Below are 19,474 nucleotides of genomic sequence, written 5' to 3' on the forward strand. Positions count from 1 at the left end.
AGAGATCCCGCTCTCTCTACCCTTGCACATCAGCACAGCAAAGGGCAGCATTTTGCTGATAATCCGAAGTGTAGAATTTCAATATCAATACATTCTGAAAAGTGCATTTCAAATAAAACATATAGATCAGCTAAAAATAATGTGGATTGCAAAAATACAGGACATACAATGGTAGAGTTCCCAAGATCATTATTTCTAGAAGAAAACCTGTTTGGGGCTCTATTTGAAAAATAGGGACAGATTATGCTCTCACTTACTTCACTGTAAATCTGGGGTAAACCCAGTGACGTCAAAGGAGTTACTTCCAATTTTTGCAAATACAAATGAGAGCTGAATCTAAAGCCTTTTATACACATTTCTGGTTCTTTTTATGATGACTCATTATGATTCAATGCCAGGAAATAATTAAAGACATTTCAAAACCATAACTGATTAAACTAATGATGTTTTGCAAGAGAGGTTTTATTGACTCCATTGTGTATTTTATTTAACTCATTAAGATAACACAGCAGCAGTCTTGCAGAATTCACTTGATATTTTTTGGCAAATGTGGCACTAGCAAAAATTTCAGCACAGGACAAGAACATTAAAGAAAAAATAAGAGGAGTATACTCCACAATTGATATAAAAGCCATAGATTTCCCCCTTCTTCAGTTACATGATTTCAGGAAAAGCCTTATAAAGCGATCATCATAATAACTGAAGAGACACCTTTAAAGAGGGTATGTCTAAACCCAGAATTCTTTGGCAGTCCATTTTGACATTCTTACCTTGAGTAGTCTGATCACTTTTTAAAATAAAAAACTCAGGTTTGAAATATCTTTACAAAAGACATTCAACTCTTGGAGTCTGCCAGTCTGTGCACACATGCAATTACAGTGTTTTGCTTACTGTGACAATCACGGTCAAACTTTTAAAAATATTTTAAACTCAAGCAATGATTAAAAAAAAAAAAAGAGAGAGAAATGGAACAATAAACTCCTCATGGTATGAACTTTAAAACAGGATCCCTGTCAAGAGAGATCAGTTTCTACTCGTATTCAGCTTGACAGTATCCTTCAAGTTTTGATTATTTTTTGTTTTCTGTTTGCCATTTTGAAGGGATAGTGTCTCTCTCAAAATTTAATGGAGACATTTTACATTCAATAATTTTGCTGCCATGGAAATTGCAAAGTGTATCGTTTGAGCAGTGGAAATGGAACCTTCACTATAAATAGCCTGGAGGTCTATTCACAAAAAAGTTGCATTGCTCAAAGGTAGCATAATTTTGTGACAGAACTGAATACAATTTTATAAAATGGACAGAATTCATTATAAAACATTCAGATTTTCATCTGTTGTACATAAAAATATTGTCAGTATGACATTATTTCTTAATATTATTAATGTGAAGTGCACATTTGTTATTATAAACAAAATGGAAGAGCTGCTCCATTTTTTCCCCAGTGGTCATCACATTATGATGCATATATTTATTATACCGTGAAGCCCTTTAATTATCAGAAAACCTGTGTCCTTGTAAGGCTCCAATTATTGAAAAAAGGGATTCTCCCTTAATTTTTTTATTTTACTGCATTATATTACTTTGCTGTATTGATCACCTAAGTGTAAAATAATGCTGTCACCATTTTATAACCAGATTACTACATTGTTGTGGATAGACACTCTATCCATTTTATATTATTTATCACATATAGTTATGTAAAAATAATACCCTTTCATCATGCCTTTTATAAACACTTATTCTAAACTGCATAAATAAATACTCAAAAATGAAATGACAAAGGGTTGGAAATGAAAGGAACAAGGGTGGATGATTCAATCACAAGAATAAAGGAAAGGAAGGTAATCCACCTTGGAAACATAGTGCACTATCATTGTCTTGCTTGTTGTTGTTGGTTGTATCCATGTCCTGAAAAGAGGCACTAAGAGGTAGTCTTCCACAATCATTTTGGTACAGTGGACAATGAATGGCACCATCTTGAGGCAGTGGATGAAAAGGCTGGTGCATGGGACTTTTTCTAAGAGTTTTAAGTGATGAATTCCTTTCAGGTATGTCTGGAAGCAATTCAGTAATAAGTCTGTGTAATATACTGTTGTCGGGCAAGCTTCCCCTTCTCTTTTCTGCTTTAATTTGGTCACAGATATCTTTAAGAGCAGAATCTAGTGCGTTGAACACAGATGATTTACATTTAGTCTTCTCAGACTGTTTTTTAGGGGCTGAACTTTTTTTCCTCCGGAAAGGCACTGGACTGACTAGGAATGCTATCTTAGAGAGGCCAGATTCTGCTTCTTGTCTCCTTGGATCTTCAGTACTTTCCTGTTTAGCCCTTTCATGTTTTAACATGGTGGTGAAGCGGGTGTAGGATGCTGGGCATCGCCCCTTGCAGGAGCTGATGAGATGCTTGTGGTGATGGTGGTGATGATGGTGATGGTGGCCTGATCCATAAAAACTCTCAGAAGATGTAAAGGAAAAGTGGTCAAAGTCACTTTCACTACAAAAGGATGAACCTTCTATCTGGATAAAGTCACTGAGGTCTGAGACCACTCCATCTTGATCACTGTCAGAAAACTCCAGATGTGATCTTTGTGGGTCATCACTGGTCACTTCAATATGAATTGGCACCAGAGTTTTAGGCTTGCAGTTGCGTTGTACTTGAATGGCGTGTCTACCTTGATTTTCCTCCTCCAACAGGGACTCGATAGAAAATCGCCGCTTTGAACATAAGCCATTTTTAGGAGGCTCTAGTGTTACTGTTGATAATGTTTCATCACCTAAATTCGGCATTGATTTTGATTTTTGAATTAATTTTTCAAATTCAGATATCCTGGTAGGCACCATGTCCCTGGGCACCTCTTCAGTAGAAGACTCTCTCCAGCCCTGAAGGATGCCTTTGTGCTGTTCTTTTTCATACTGTAATATTCTGGACTTTACAGAACAAATCACCTCAGAATTCATCAAGTCCTTGCGATTGATGCGGTGCATCTTCTTGTACATTTTTAGGAACCCTGGGGTATCATGTGCAGATCTATGACGAATTCTTGACTGACTAGTACTGTGGCTCTCAGGAACATATGGGGAGGCCCAGGTCAATGAGCCTTTGGAATCCTCCTCGCAAATGAGAGATACCATACTTTCAGACTTGGCTTGTGCATCAGGGAAGCTATCATGATCATCTGTTAACAGATCATCACAGCTACGAGATTTCCGCTTAGGAGAGGCAGTTTCTTCTGTGCTGCTCCAGACTTCTGCGTTCTGACGAGTCATTTGCCAGCCATTCTTATAATGGATTGCCCTTCTTGAATCACTTGGAACAGCCAAATGCTGTCTATAAGTGCTACAATAATCTAATTCATTTGAAGTGTTGTGATTGTACACTGAATAACTGAAAAGGGATGGATACACTTGGCTAATATCTCCACCTTTATAATCCATTGAGCAGCATGGTAAAAAAGAGACATTGCCAGAAATTAACAGGTTCAAAAAGGTGGAAATAATGTCAGTAAATATCAGAAAGAACAGAAAAGAGAAAGCAGTTACTGTATCTAATCTAGCAATCAAATACAGCATACACATTGCTAAAGATTAGAAGAGAAAAGCAAATAATCCATGCTAAACAATTACTTAATTTTCCAACTGTAAAAATTTACTTTATATAATTTAAACTTCAGAAAGGATTCAGTGCCATACGTTTCTATTAATAATAAAACACATTTAAATACTAGAGTGTTAAGACAGTGCACATCTTTACATTAAAAGTGCCACATATAAAAAGGTTCTGAAGCTGGTAGAAAGACAATACAAAAGATGTAGAGATGGGGCCAAACCAAAAGTCTGGATCTGAAGACACCCTACTTCTGGGAAAGCATGAATCCAGAGGCAGAACTGAACTTTGTCTCAGGCCCATCTCAGGGACAGGAACCATAATCTATTGTTTGTACAGCACCTACCACTGTGGCTTTCAATCTGGTCTGGCCTTTAGGTACTACCAAAATATAGATGTTAAAGAATAACATCAAAAACAAATGCCAAAAATGAGCAAATGTAAATTTATGTTTGACAAAAAGTTCCTGTTGTACACTTGGATTTTGACTTTTGCACACAGTTGTGTTTGGTCCAGGGAAAACAATGTTGTGTATGAAAACCGTTTACCGCAGCTGCATATTTAACTAAGATGACTAAGAAAAATCTCTGTATAGGAATGGATGGGAGATTTCTTGTCTCTCAGGTAGCATATGTGTGGTAAAACGATGTGATGAATGGGTCTTGAATGGACTAGGAAGGAACACTACAACAGCATAATATGTGAACACATTTCTCTGTGTACTTGTGGGTATGTTTCCTGCAGAAAGCCTCCCAAAGTTCCAACCATTTTTCCTTTTATTTCCCCTACTTAGCTGACTGTCCTTCTGAGTGAAGCTGGATATGGGTGTCTCTGGAACCCATCAGTGTTGCTCCTCAGCTGGCTGCCAGGTTCACTCTGCAGTGCTCTTGCCCAAATAATGAACTGATCTTGAATCCCAAATGTGGGCAATCCACATGACACTATGTCACAACTACTTTGAGATGCTAACCGGCTCTTAAGCTTTCTGATGTGCATTAAGGTTACTTGTCCCGCAAAAGGTTCACTGTATTAACAACTTAAATGTAGAACTCCACAGTGCAACTTCATAACTCATGCCTTGTTAGAAAACCTGCTTCTTTGCTATTAAGAGCAGCCTCTCTGTAACAATGGCTCCTACTTACTCAACACATCTTATTCAACACATCTACATCCCTATTTGCTGTAGGTAAAATGTTTTTACTATTTTTTACTCCTCTTACACTCACAAGACCAACAGAAGAAATGTGCTGGATTCTACTTCATTTGCATTATTAGCAGAAATGATAGCTAAATTCCAAATGAGATATTTTCAAAATGCCCAAGGACTTATAAATAAAAGTCAATGGAATTTGTGCACCTAGATGGTGTAGGTGCTTTTGAAAATCTCTCCCCAAGCTGAAAGGCCAGTCATTTACACCCATCAAACCACAATGAAGGAAATGGGTTTACACAGGTGTCACCGGGGGCATAATCTAAAAACAATAGGGTGCATTGCACTGGTGTAATTGAAGATATAATTTAGCCTGCAGAATCTGGGGATGATGTGCAAGAACCAAATAATTCAACTTGTTTTTCAGATACAGGGTTGAATTTTCAGGGCTGAAAGTTAGAAAAGCCATACTTTTACTTCTAACCTGAGCACATTTGATCTTGAAGTCACTGAGAGTCAAGTCAGAGTCACTTTTCACAACAGAAATGCTACAAAATTCAGTTCAGGATACAGATTTCAAAGAGCCCATAGTCTGGGTTGGTCAAATTTGAACAAAACAGAAATCACCTGCAAAATTACAATCTGGATCTGGATTTCAAACATTTGCAGAGTTCAGGATGTTTGGATCTAGGGTTTTGGTTCAGACTTCTCTCCACTCATTATTTTTACCTAAAATACATTAACTTCATATGCCTTTTAAAGAGACAATCTGAAATGATATGTTGATCAAAAATCTTATAACACACTTTTTACTTGAAAGAGTATTTGACTTCAAGAAATGTAATATTTTAGTAGGGTATTATTTATTTATGAGAGAATGGAATATAGTGTTGCTCCAGGCTGGATACCCATATAAATAATACTCAATTTTGTGGAAAATGCTCTACAGTGATCCATCCCGCAATACAGAGAATACTCGTACCTTAATGCTTGCTGTGATTAGCTATGCTTGTTTTCCTATTACTCATCCTCCAACATCTTCCCTACTATTTGTTTGCCTTGTCCACTTGTTATGTTCTGTTGTAACCTAAGCTGTAAGCTCTCATGGGCTTTTACAAGTTTATACAGTGCCTAGCACAATGAGGCTCTGATTGGAAATGTTAGCCACTACTATAATGCAAATAAATGAAAAATAATAAGAGGATCATGGGGGAGGTACAGAACTATATATGCACTCCCAATGTAAAAAATCACTAATACCTTGAAACCTTTTGTCTTACTTTAAAGAAACAAAACCCGTTTGCAGGTAAGAAATACTAGACATATAAGAAGGAGAGGTTTGAGTGACTGGCAATTAAAAAAGAATCATCTTACATAAGAATCAGAAACTATATGGGTTGTATCTTACCCATTAACTTGAATTTTTGACAAAATCTATCATCTCATTTCATACTGGGGCACTTTCTTTTTTGAATTAGATTCCTAGAACTTATCAGCTGCCAAGAATCAGATGTAGGTTTGAAGGAGGAAAGGAAAGTTTTAAGGATTTATTTGCATGGCAGTGATCTTTAATGCTGTTTCTCTTACTTCATGTTCTGGGCATACTAGAAGAGTTTTAAAAATTACAAATAATCTCATAAATGCTGGCAAGAAAGCAATGTATGAAATGTAACTTTATGAAATTATGTAAAATTTTACAAATCACATTCTTTTTTGACTGATTTTCTTTGAATACATATAGAGTAGATACTACATAGGAAAAATAAATCCAGGTTTGAATCAGCCTGAAATAATAGAGTCAAGAACAAACAGGTTAGCCTTTCATTAGAAACTAAAGGCTGTTGTTTTTTCTTCAGTGAACTGTGTCTGAGCAACAGCATATAGTACCTGGCAGTTATTACTAACATTTAATACCGTATGCAACAAGAACTCAGTATTAACAAGGTTATTGTCTGTTCGCTAATCTGCTTGTCTCTTACCTTTTGCTCTTGATGGAGAAGAAGGAGAAGAGCTAGTTAAAGGTTTTCTAAGGGTAGTGTATGTGCCCTGCATATCTGCATGGCCCAGGCTAGTCCTGTTTGCATTTTGATCACTGTGCACCCTCTGATGACTTACAGCAGGCTCCGACTTCCTCCTTTTTCTGTAGTCACTTGCAGAACTAAAGAAATAATCAATATTAGTGCCAGTCTAAACCCTGTGAGCAGGGCTCATTTGAATACTTTCTCTTCAGGGATCAATAAGCAGGCCCCTTAGCTGTGACCCACTTAACAGTTCCAACACTGCGTGAATGAATAGACTAAAAATATATGAAGACACTGTTCGCAGCTCCCCCAAGAACTGCATACTTTGCAGAATGAAGCCCCATTTGTACTAAAGCTGACAAAAAAATGAAAATCTATTTTCAGGAAAAATTTCAGAATTTTGAAGCCATTTCATCTTTAAAGGTTTTGAAAAGGTTTGACCCCTTCTTTTCTTTATCCAAAATTTTTCACTTTCTTCCCTGATATTTTTTATCTAAAACTTTATCAACATGATCAAAATGTTTACTGAGACATTTCCGTAAACATTTTCAAGGTTATTTTAAGAGACACTACATTACATTTTCTGTGAACAAACTTTCAACATTGTTGACAAATTTTTGCACAGAAGGCCATGTTTTGACTGAAGGACTTTGTTTAAAAATTTCAGTCTCTAGTTTTGGTAGTTTGCTTCTTCCCAGGCTTTGCTGCTCTGCCAGGGGCATGGGCAGCTTTGCCCCCACAGCGTCTCTTGGTGCTGGGAGGCTGCCCTGTGTAGCACAGGGTGGTACAACAGCTATGTCCACTCTCTGACCGCAACCCAGTCCTTCATCTTATACAGTGGTGGAAATGTTAGCTTTCAACAGGGGATGTGGGTGTATGTCCCTTGATTCTGTCCAAAGAAAGCTCCTCCCTCTGCTGCATGTTGGTGGGCATGTTGGCTTGCTCTGGTCTCACTCGGTGTCTCTCTTTGTCCCCACCCCTTGCATTGTCTCACACTTGGTTTGCAATGCCTGTTCAGAACCAGTAAGCAGAGGACTGAACTGCTGTTGGCACTGAAGCAGCAGTAGGCAGTTCCTAGGCTGCGTAAGTGACTCTGGCCTTGCTTGGGATAACTGTCTAAGACAGCCTCTAGGCTTCAGCACCTGCAAATGACCAGTCCCCATGCTACACAGGCTTGAGGTGACCAAATTTCCCAAAGGGAAAACAGGATACCATGTCGTGCAGGCTTGACCTCTTCCCCCTGCCCCTCCCTTCCAAGGGAATGGCACAAGCCCGTTACCCAAGACCCCCTGCCTGCAGGTGCAGGACGGGGGGCAGGCGGGGCCTGTCGATCAGCGACGCACATACTAGATAGGGTGACCGTATTTCCCAACGGCTGGGGCCACCAGCTGAGCTCTGCCTGCTCTCCCCTCCCCCTTCGAGACTGGGGCTGGCGCCGCTGCTTGCCCGAGCCCTGCCTCCCTCCTCCTGTGGTGACTGGCATTGCCGCTAGTCCATCCCCCACCCCACACATTCCTCCACAACCCACTTTTTTGACAAAAGTGGACATTTGTCCCGTTTGCTCTTGCCAACTGATCAATTTGGCAAAAGCCAACGGGACGAATGTCCACTTTTGCCAAAAAAGTCGGGACGGCCGGGACAGGGCTTAAAAAAGGGACTGTCCCGGCCAAAACAGGGCATATGGTCACCCTACACAGGCTCCTTGCCTGAACTGTGCTCTTTGCCCTATCACTCTCCCCCATGATTTGTTCCAAGCCCTGCAGCCACCCTTCACTTTTGCTGTTAGCAATGAGGAGCACCAAGGTGCAGTGATTGCAGCAGCAGTAATCAAGGTTCCCATGTGAATAGCACAATCCTGCCCTGCCAGGAAAGCTTCAGGTTTCAGAGCCAGGGACTTGAGGCTGGAACAGATGGCCAGGTACATGGAGCTGAGTACAGCTACAGCCAGCAAAACTTTCCCGGGCTGAATGCTGGGAAGGGATGAGGGGATTGCGGAGTTCCTTTAGGTCAGGAGCAGTGGTAAGGACATGAGACATTATCATCCACAAGAGACGTCATGTTATCATCATCTTCCACACGAGCCTTAGACCCAGTGCAGACCTGTTGTCACCTCACATCTTTGCTCTTTCCTACACATTTTGGCAAGCCCTCTATATATTTGGTCTCTATGGTGTGGCTACACTAGAAAAATTTGCTGGCATAGCTATCTCATTTGGGAGTGTGAAAAAAAAATATCCCACACTCCACTCACATAGCTACACCGGCAAAAACTCTAATGTAGACACAGTTATACAGGCAAAAAAAGTCCTTTTATCCATATGCCTTATTCTGCTCAGGGAACTGGTTTAAACTATACTATCGAAAGAACTCTTTTGCTGGACTAAGCTGTGTCTACACTAGGGGGGTTTGCCAGTATAGTTGTCCAGTATATTTATACTGGCAAAGCCATTTTAAGTATAGACAATGCTTAGAAAGCTGAGCTGTTATACAGGAAATAAAGAGCAGTCATGGGGTAGGCCTAAGAAAGGACAGATTAGAGGAAACCCTTGAAAAAGGTCAGTAGAAAAGAATGGGATCTCATGCACTCAAGAGCACAGGGATCTTGTTTCGGGATCCAGTGTCACCGCCTAAATAGACAAATGTATCAAACAGCCACAGATTGTTTTGCATGATGAGGAGAAAGTTAATTTAAGGTGTTGCAGGGTTATTCTTTTTTCATTTTTAAATTAGGTAATAGATTTAATTTAAGGGTTAACACAAGTAGGTGTTGTGAAATACAGGAGTTTTAAAGAGGGATTTGAATGAAGAGAGTCTGGTAATTTTGCATGCTGGGATGAGAGTTCCAAGCACAAAAACGAGAATAGGAGAATGATATGAAGATAGAAGTGAGGTTGGATGCTTGGGTGGAACAAAGAAGAGGCGTAATAAAAAATGAGCACAAAGATGTTGGGAGAGGTTGAGTACTGTATGCAGTGCATTGAAAATGAGGGATAGAGGCTACACATTAATACAGACGGTGAGGGATGCCAGTGGAGGGGTTTGAAGGATTGGGTGACATTCTGAATAGCAGGCAATATCTTCTTCTGAAACAAAAGGAAGAACTGCAAATCTCAAAAGAACCCACACTCAATATTTTGTCATTATCTCATATGTGGGATGCTGTAGGCTGGATCCCAAGAAGTGCTATGCAAGTGAAGAGTTCCCTCAACTCCCATTTACTTCAGGATGCTCAACAGGCCTCTAGCCTCTGTGAGACTGGTCAGCTTGTCTACCGCAAGGACACATCATGTTTCTTACCTAGAAGGTCTGTCCAGGCCTTTGTCTGGAGAAGAGTGATATAAGGAGGTCTGTGAAAACAAATAGGTCAATCTGTTAAACTTTTGCACTGGAAAAAAGTGTGACATTTTCCACGGATATCGACTGGGACCATTCATTAAATTAGTGACCCAATGATGAGCCCCATAAAAATCAGACTATCATGATTAATGTCCTATGCACTGCAGACTACAGGTTCAATGATATTTCACAAGAGAATTTATACCGTTTTTAAAAGAGCTCCATAAAATTTCAGTTATATCTTTCCATTTAAAATACCAATCCAGGACTTTCTATTCACTTTTGCATAATTTGCTACATTGTGGTTGAGATTGATTAAAAGTGGAAATATATAAAATCTAAAAAGAAAATTTTCATCCGCATATAAAAACCCACAGAATTTCCTCCAATTACTCACCGAAGTATCAATGTCAATTAAAGCTGGAAACTCTTCGTAAATGTAGCTGAAAGAGCCATCATTTGCTGGCTGTTCTAAATTAATTTTAAGAACCGTTCTTTTCACAAAGGCCTAATGCCTTTTCATTGCTTTAACAGTAGCTATTGCATAACCCTTGAAAGATGGAATGCAGTGCTACCCTGAAATATTTTTAACTTGTCAACGTAAATTCCATCTTAAGTGACAACTACTTTTAAACCACTCACTTAATAGGTTTCAAGACTGCAGCCAGAATTAGAGTTATGTAGCATTAGTTTGTGGTAGCTAGAAAAGGAATCGTCTTGTCCCCATGGCGCCTCTTCCCGGGCACAAAGCTAGGTCAGTGAAATGTTAAACATTTCATGCTATATCATTTCAAAGATGACCCAGTGAACTGGAAATAGAATTTTCACATGGCTTTATATGCTGCAGGATCCACTTTTCTCTGTATAGAAAAGTATAGGGTGGGCTGAAATCATATAGAAAAATTATGGTCTTCTTAAATGCTTTGTCATTGCATATATCAATTTTTTAAAAATGATTGGATTCAAAGTTCATTAAAAAATATAGCCCAACTAATTTTTAGTAACTGACATGTAATCACACTTCTAGAGGTCGTCCTTGGTTTAAGAAACATTTAGGAATAGATTTTGCATTACTACAGACATTCAGCACAACATGTGCATTCTATAATCACAGTCAACAATACCTAAATATAATGGGTTATGTAAGGACCAGATATACCCGAGACTCTTCAGAGCCAGTAGTCTGAAATTAGTTTTCAATAGTCCTCATTCTTTAGATTCAGATCACATACTAAACAATTCCACGAAAACACAAACGAACATAATTTCCTAGATTATTCACTAAACTTTATCACATTTTAAAAGTTGAGAAAGCCACACAAATTTGGATAAAATATGAACATAACATTGCTTAAAACTTGCACCAAAGTGATCCCAAATTTTCCCAGACATTTTAAACAGCTTCATTAACGTGATTCAGAACTTTTTGGTTTTAGATGGGAATGGAAGTTGAGATGAAAGTAGCTGAAAGTAATTGAAGCTCTTTCCTCTGAAACTGATCTTGCAGATTAGCGCTGGATGAGGACCAAAACTTGTGGATGTTTATCTGAAATGAACTTTTTGCATTACTCATCAATATTTATTTGTATTCATCATCATTATTAATAAATACCTATACTACTGTAGTGTCCAGAGTCCCCAATCGGGATCAAGGTCCCATTGTGCTAGGTGCTGTACAAACACAATCTCTGCTGCACAGAATTTACAATTGAAGACAAGGATGAAGAGAGAGGACACCATCTACTATGTACATTTTTTATGCATTTGAAAAAAGTTTTGATTACTACAAATACATAACCTAAGTGCCAGCTATCATCGTCTTGCCCCATAACCAAAGGACAGTTATTGGTTTTGCTCTTATATACATTATGGTAGAACTGGATCCAGTGGAAACCTATATTATTTACAGTGTATAATCTAAGGGCAATATCCTGCTATCAGTTTTTGCATGCTACTCTTGGTCAGCTGATTTCAACTGGGAGTGCCACAAGTGGCAGGATATAATGTTAACAGACATGACTGTAACAAGTCTGAGGTTTCACTGGAAGATAGCATAGCCTTGTGGATAGGACATTAGGTATGGACTCAGAAGACCTAGATTGTATTCCCAGCTCTGCCACTGGACTGCTGTGTGACCTTGTGCAAGTCTCATTGCCGCTCTGTGCCTCAGTTTCCCCAATATAAAATTGGGATAAAGATAGTATCTTTGTAAAGTGCTTGGATATGTACTGATGAAAAGTGCTATAGAAGTGCTATCCTGTTATTTCTAGTCACTGCTAGATTTTAATATGCTGTGGTAAACCCAGGACAAAAAGCTACAAAAGTGTGGGGTGGTAGTAATTAGTCCCAGGGGATTAAAAGGCCCCTCCCTATCCACTGAGGAGAGAGAACCAGGGGGCAATAAGGTTCAGCTGGAAAAGGGGTTGCTAGGGAACCAATTAGGTTCAGCTGACTCCCAACTACTTGGGACCCTTTTAAACCCTCCCCTGGGTGGAAGGAGGGGAGGAATGAGGGAGTGAGAGGAGCAGGGAAGCTGTCAGTAGGCTGTTTGCAGCAAGACCCCAAACCTTCCCAGTAGGGAGGTTGCACTCGCTCCCCAGAAGGGAAGGAAAACAAGCACAAGGGACTGACTGAGGAGAGGAGTAGCAGGACCCTGTGCCACCTATAAGGATTCGCCTTGCCCCAAACTTGAGTCTCCAAGGCTAAAAAGGACTGAGCCTACTGAGGCGAACAAGCTATTTTGCCACAATGCTCATCAGCTATTGAGATGAACTTGTTAAGAGCAGGTTGAAAATTTTTCTCAAAACTTTTTTTTGGATGAAAACTGGCTTTTCAAAGGAAAAGAACATATTTGTTTCCCTCGCAATTTTCTGATTTTTCAGTGGAACATCTAAAATTTAAAATTTTTAGTAAAAACAAAAACGTTTTGATTTTCAAAAAAATTCCCCAAAATTTGCAGAAAATTGAGAAAAAGAAGTTTTAAAAATTCCCATTCAAAATGTACATTTTTGACCAGCTTTCAAAATATATACACTAGCTGTTCCCATTTTGTTCTCTTTCAATTCATTCTGAAATGAAACGAGCTGTGAGACTAAATTGGGACTCCTCCATGAAAACTGTTCCATTTCAAAGTTTTCACTATTTCTGTGTTCATACCAACTAATCTTGCCATCCATGCACAGACAAAAAATACTGCCAAATGAAGAACACAAGTTTTCTACAGGCCATATATTCCTACACTGGGGTACTCTTGGGGACCTGCTTGGAGTCCCTTTGTTAAAATTCTGTCACCACACTGAAGGGAGACCTGGGACGATTTCACTACCTGTGATGGAGTTTATCCTTCTGGACACTGTTATAGCATCTTGACAGCGATGACTTCTCCCTAGGGCTCTTAAACTGCTTCAGAAGAGCAAATAGCATACTGTTGACATGCACCAGATTGCACCTAATGGCAGGTATTTTCATTTATTTTAAATTGATGGGGAAAAAAGAATTGAATCCTTTGTCCCTCATCCTTCCTCTCTGCAGTGCATGCACCATTGGAAAACAAGGTTTATCAAACTAAGGGGAAATATTTTTGTGGAAACCCATGTAAAAATACTGGTGGCATACCACTGTGCTCCTGTGCCACAGAGAGAAGAGGATAGCTGAAAATGAAAATAAAATAGGATGCCTAAGCACTTGTGCTACACAAAGGGCCTTGCTGGCATGTGTTATGCCCAAAACAACCCCAAAACATATGCAACACGAGAGCATGATGGATGTACATGCAACCAAAAAGTGCTGTCTGATACACAATAGGAAGTAGTAGGTGACAGCAAAAGTAATATGTATGATACCACTGATATCTGGAGTAAGTTATTACAGGAGTTAGGCTTTGCACATTAACATTGCCTCAGGCAACATTAACTTGCAATGTGTGGCTTATACATATAGCAGATTTCTCTATTCCTCATCCACTGCTTCTACCAGCTTTGGTCATAAGGCACTGTGCTGAAGCATACACATTCATGGAATGATGGATGGTGTGGACCACTGTTCCCAGAAGTATGGCTCTGTCCACATGGCATGACTCCTTTAGCAATGGCCCTTTCGGTGGATGACTGTGCCACTACTGCTCGTCATGTGCCTGGCTTTTTCTAACATTAGGAGCATACATCAGCAAAGATGGTTTGCTACAAATTGTGTCCTTTTCCCATGAAGCTTTTTGTGTACCCCATATACACCCTTTCCCATGAGAGGAGAGCTTTCAGCTCTTAGAACAGTCCTTTTTGGACATGGCAATACAAATTATGTTTTAAATTAGCTTCTCTTTTGTTTCTTACAGACACACTTTTTTCTGCTAACAACGGAAAGACATTGCTTGCAGGTTTCAACGTCCCAGAGAAAGATGGGTCTCCAAATCTTTTTGTCATCTGGCTTGCTAATGTGCTAATTCATTATTTTATATTGTTGCCTGCTGCTATCTGATTAGTGTAATGCATTTTGGAAGAGATAAAATAATTAGTGAATTGGATTAAAAAAATGAAAAACAGAAATAGCTGAATGCAGACCTAAGTCTCCGAGGCCTGGTAAGCCATATGAAGAAATCATTTTATCTGTAGATTAGAGTGAAGCTTACAGTGAGAAACTAGTTCCAATAATCCATGTTTTACAGGGAACAAAGCATCACAATACAACCTCTCCATATGCTGCTGAAATAGAGGACTGCATTTTTGAGCCAAATCTACTACCAAGCTCTATTAATAATACTTTAGTGTTTTCATAGATATTAAACATGTTTATCGATCTCAGGAAATTGTCCTTATTTCATTTTCTAAAGATTTGGAATTAATTTAGGGCTGATGAAGAATGCCACCCTGGCATGTTCAAAACTCATGAGTCAGACATTTTAAAAACATTACAAAACTTGAATGCTTTTTATTTGCTCCCTGGCTTTTTAGCCTTTATGATTCATGTTTTCAAACTTTTTTCTGCAACCATGAGGGCTAGAAACTTACTTATTAAAAAAATGGAGGTTGAGATTCTCAAATAAGCTGCCTGACTCCAGACGCTGGGATTCTAAAACTAACCCCAAATATAGCAATGCGTGGAATACAATTGTGAGAATTTGCCAACACTGAGGAAGTTACACTGACAGGCATAGAAACCAAAGTTCTCTGTTTATTTGCACAGCATAAGAGAGCAGGGTCCTCAGCAGTTTTGTATGCTTTCCCATACTGTCCCACTGATGCATGTCAAGCATGTGGAGGGACCACATTTATATGAGGTAAATAAAGGTAACTTAGCTCCCACACCCAGTCTTGGTGTCAGGACTGACAACATGTGGCTGTCTAATCTGTACTGCACCAATCATAATCATACAGTAGGCACTAATACAAAAGTTTGAGCTCAAGTGTGGTCCTAGTTAGAGCTATGTTCACTGACATAACAGTTGCAGATTAATACTAAAGGTGGATTTTCTTGTGATATCCCCTTTCCTCTAGAAATCAGAGTGAGACCATCAGTGCACATGGTATTAGCCACCCAACAACAGAGAGAGCGATGACCTTAGATCACTTGTAGTGGCCCTTCAAGGAGTACATACCGTGGGGACTACAATATAAACTCCAGCCAAACCTGAACCAAGGAGGACAGAGCCCATTAAAAATGTAAAGAACTGCTATGCCAGCTGAGGCTGGTAGTTGAACAACAATTTTTGCTACCCAGCATGTGATGTGACATAGCCTCTCACCCCCGCCTTGATCCACAGAAGGGCCCATCACAATAGTAGTCCCTGTGAGTAGTGACTGCTCAGTCTTTGTTCTTTCCCATAAGCAAATCATCAGGGCTTGAAGTAGGGAGGAGGGAGGGTCTTGTCCCCCAGTCAGCAGCCTAACAAGTCAGAGCCCTAGTCTTTATGAATCCTAGCGGGATTGTGCCCCCTGAGGTACACTCTCTCTGGGTGCTCTCAGGGGCAGCATGACTTCATCCTGTCTCCTATGATGCCCTGTGTGTAAATCACACAATTGAACCCTTAACTTTTAAGCTTTTAGTTTATTGTCCAACAAACTCTCCAGGCTGGTAAACAAGTACGTGAGTGTGATCAAACTAAGACAGACAAAGGTGCATGCTGGCTGCCTTATGTGAGCTCTTTCCTATCCTCCGTTCAAGACACTGAATCACTTTGATCTTATCCTTCCTTTTCTCTTTGTGTTTGACTCCCTCTTTGAAGCATTTTGTGCATATGAAGGATGCTATAGTACACTGCATTGTACTAATTTACACCATAGTTTTACATTTTCATGTACAGAATCCTCTAAAAATAAGTGAAGAGCGTATACATTTGACTGCTTACAAAGCTCCTACAGGTGAAGCTGTGTAAAAGGTGGCTAAAGGAGGGAGGACGTGCCCTTTGTGGTGGAAGGCATTATGTCTCGGAAGGACTGGAGCTGGTATGAATGGTTCTAGCAACAGTGTAGGGATCCTGTTCATTAGTTGCTACATGTCATTGTCCTTTCTGCCACCTCCAGGAGCTGTCCAATGCACAGCAAGCCACATCCATCAACCCACCTACACATACTCTCAGTACTACCTAACGTTCTTGTGCACCTGCTCCCTATACTGCCAACTAATAAAAGGGTAATTTGTAAAATAGCTCAATATGGGAATTAAGCTTGACAAAATGTTAATTTTTTTTCAGCAAAGCACTTCAGCACATTCTTAATTCCTCCTTATTCAGAAAAGCACGTAACCAGGTGCTTAAAGTTAAGTCCTTATCTGATTGCTTTCCTGACCATGGGCTGTTTTGCCAAATCAGGGCCTTTATAGTGACTGATACGAGAGCTAGGAAAAATTGTTGAAAGTTTTTGTGTGTCCCCATGAAACTCAGTGTAAATGTTTGGCCATTTATTTGGCATGACTTTGCTCCCTGAAATTTTGTTTAATCCACTAAATTTCACAAACATGGTATTTTTGAACAAAGTATTGTTGTTTTAAATATTTTCATGAACATCTAAAGTAAAAAATATTTGAGGAAATATTTTTTCAAGAATCACTGCAATTTCACAGACACTCACTTTAAAAAACAGACAAGTTTTGTAAATTAAATAAACACAAAACCAACACAGTAGTTATAAATATTTTATCTAGCTCTACTGGACACAAACCCCAAAAGGTCATATCCTGGGCGATTCAAATGGCTTCCTCTGTTATTGACTGAGTGCCCTCAATTCTCATTTGAAGCTAAGGAGTTGAGGTTTTGCCAGGTTGCTGAAACTAAAAGCACACTTGAATAGTCTGCAATGCAGTGAACAATGAGGAGCCTTGTTTTTCTTGTAATCCTTGAAGACATTAATTTTTTTGGGATGGGGGAATGGAAGCTAATCAAGAATCATGAATGACTTAACACCACATTGTGACAGGACACTGTCTTGTGCTCAAGTACAGCATGACATGGGACAAAAAATGAAAATCTGGATCTGTCCCATTTAGTGCAGGGAAATGGCTGTCAGTCCTATACTTAATTCTGATGTTATTTAATCAGAATCATGACAAATATCAATTCTTCAGTTACTAATTTACAGCCACAATTCATTGCTGGTTTTCTCGGCTAGGAAACCTAATTATAAATATTTCAGTGAAAAAAAGCTCATCCAACATGACTTTCACTTGAAGGCTATAATTTGCCGCCAGATATATTAATTACCAATCCTGTTCTTGTAGACTGGTTAATGGGTATCTAAAATCAATGTATAACTGAGGAAGCAGGAATATATCAAGATTTAGAAATGTATGGTTTATTTTGTAATTTTGAATGTGACTCTCGATGGTTTTGGGATATGGACTCAGTTTCTAGTGTAATAAGTTATGCACTAGTGATCTGGAAAGATATGAAGACAAAGATAAAATGATACCGAATTATGAATGGCCCAGGAGTTACTGGTAGGAAACCACTAAACATTAACAAACTCAGATATTACTAGTGAGTGTCATGCTCTTGTTTCCCAAGCAAATTGTCTGAACAAGAAAGAATACTTCATTTACCTCATTGGAAACACCAGGAGAATTGTCTTGAACATAGTCCAAAAGCTTTTTAGGAGGCTGCACCATATAAGCAGAAGTGTAGAGATGAAATGGAGTATCAATGGCAGCAAGGAATGAAACATGTGGAGAAGGTGACATAGTTAGAAACTGAGTGTTGACAGCATCAGATACAAGAGTGACACATATGCAGCAAAATGGGGGTTGACTGGAAGGAAGAGCGTGGTACAATAATTTTGCAATAATATCAAGCATCTTAATAAAATATTAGTAATTTTAGTGAGTAAAACTTCCAGCTTAAAACGTGGATAGTTGAATTAATACCAACAGTTTAAAAACGGGTGAGACAGAAGAATGCAGAATAAAGGATAGCTCAGTGGTTTGAGCATTGGCCTGCTAAACTCAGGGTTGTGAGTTCAATCCTTGAGGGAGCCATTTAGGGATCTGGGGCAAAAATTGGGGATTGGTCCTGCTTTGAGCAGGGGGTTGGACTAGATGATCTCCTGAGGTCCCTTCCAACCCTGATATTCTATGATTGAGTATTTATTGCCTGCTGGTGAAATTTCTATATGGGGAGCCCCCCCCCTTTCCCAGTGCCTCCCGCCCACTGGCAGCCCTGCCAATCAGCACCTTCCCCTCCCTCTCCGCACCTCCCGATCAGCTGTTTTGTTCCGTGCAGGAGGCTCAGAGAGGGAGGAGCCAGGGCACGGCCAACTCAGGGGAGGAGATGGGAAGGGGTGGAGTGAGGGCAGGGCCTGTGGCAGAGCCAGGGGTTGAGCAGTGAGCACCCCCTTGCACACTGGAAAGTTGGCGCCTGTAGCTCCAACCCTGGAGTTGGTGCCTATACAAGGAGCTGCATATTAACTTCTGAAGAGCCGCATGTGGATCCGGAGCCACAAGTTGGCCACCCCTGTTATAGAGGATAATAATGACGAGTGATATTTTTGTCTCTAGATAGAAATTTTTTAACCTGCCTATGCCCTGCCTACATATGGATGAATGATGATTAAAAACAGTTTTAAAAGCTAGATAAAATGAGGTTAAGGTTAGTCTGTTTGATGAAAATATGAGGATATATTACAGACTGTTGGACTATAAATTAAAAAAAAATACTTAAATATCAAATGCATTGTTTCAGTGAAAAAGAAAAATTAGGATTATATATCTAAAGCTTTGAAAATAATTTAATGGTTTGTATTAATATATATAGGTTTGCAGTCCTTTTCAGTTGCATATAAAGCGCTTGCTTCTGCTCTCATTGAAGTCAATGTGGGTTTTGTTATTGACTTAGCCCTGATCTACACCGGGGAAGGGGGGGGAGTCGATCTAAGTTACAC

At 39.5% G+C, this 19,474-nt stretch overlaps 1 protein-coding gene across 33 annotated transcripts in view; it reads right to left on the reverse strand.

The window, feature by feature from the left end:
• Nucleotides 1–19,474, reverse strand: part of SORBS2 (sorbin and SH3 domain containing 2) — a 458,010-nt gene that overhangs the window by 35,728 nt on the left and 402,808 nt on the right. For 21 of the 33 annotated variants that reach the window (XM_073341803.1, XM_073341830.1, XM_073341809.1 and 18 more), the window contains 4 exons: nucleotides 18,141–18,197; nucleotides 10,074–10,123; nucleotides 6,735–6,913; nucleotides 1,855–3,423 (listed from right to left, as the gene is read on the reverse strand). In XM_073341803.1, the coding sequence (XP_073197904.1) occupies nucleotides 1,855–3,423; nucleotides 6,735–6,913; nucleotides 10,074–10,123; nucleotides 18,141–18,197 (1,855 nt within the window). The remainder of the gene's footprint in view (nucleotides 1–1,854; nucleotides 3,424–6,734; nucleotides 6,914–10,073; nucleotides 10,124–18,140; nucleotides 18,198–19,474) is intronic. The other 12 variants (XM_073341829.1, XM_073341828.1, XM_073341827.1 and 9 more) reach the window with 3 other exon arrangements.

This window comes from Lepidochelys kempii, chromosome 4, assembly GCF_965140285.1.
Source record: "Lepidochelys kempii isolate rLepKem1 chromosome 4, rLepKem1.hap1, whole genome shotgun sequence".
In the NCBI taxonomy this organism is placed as follows: Eukaryota; Metazoa; Chordata; order Testudines; family Cheloniidae; genus Lepidochelys; species Lepidochelys kempii.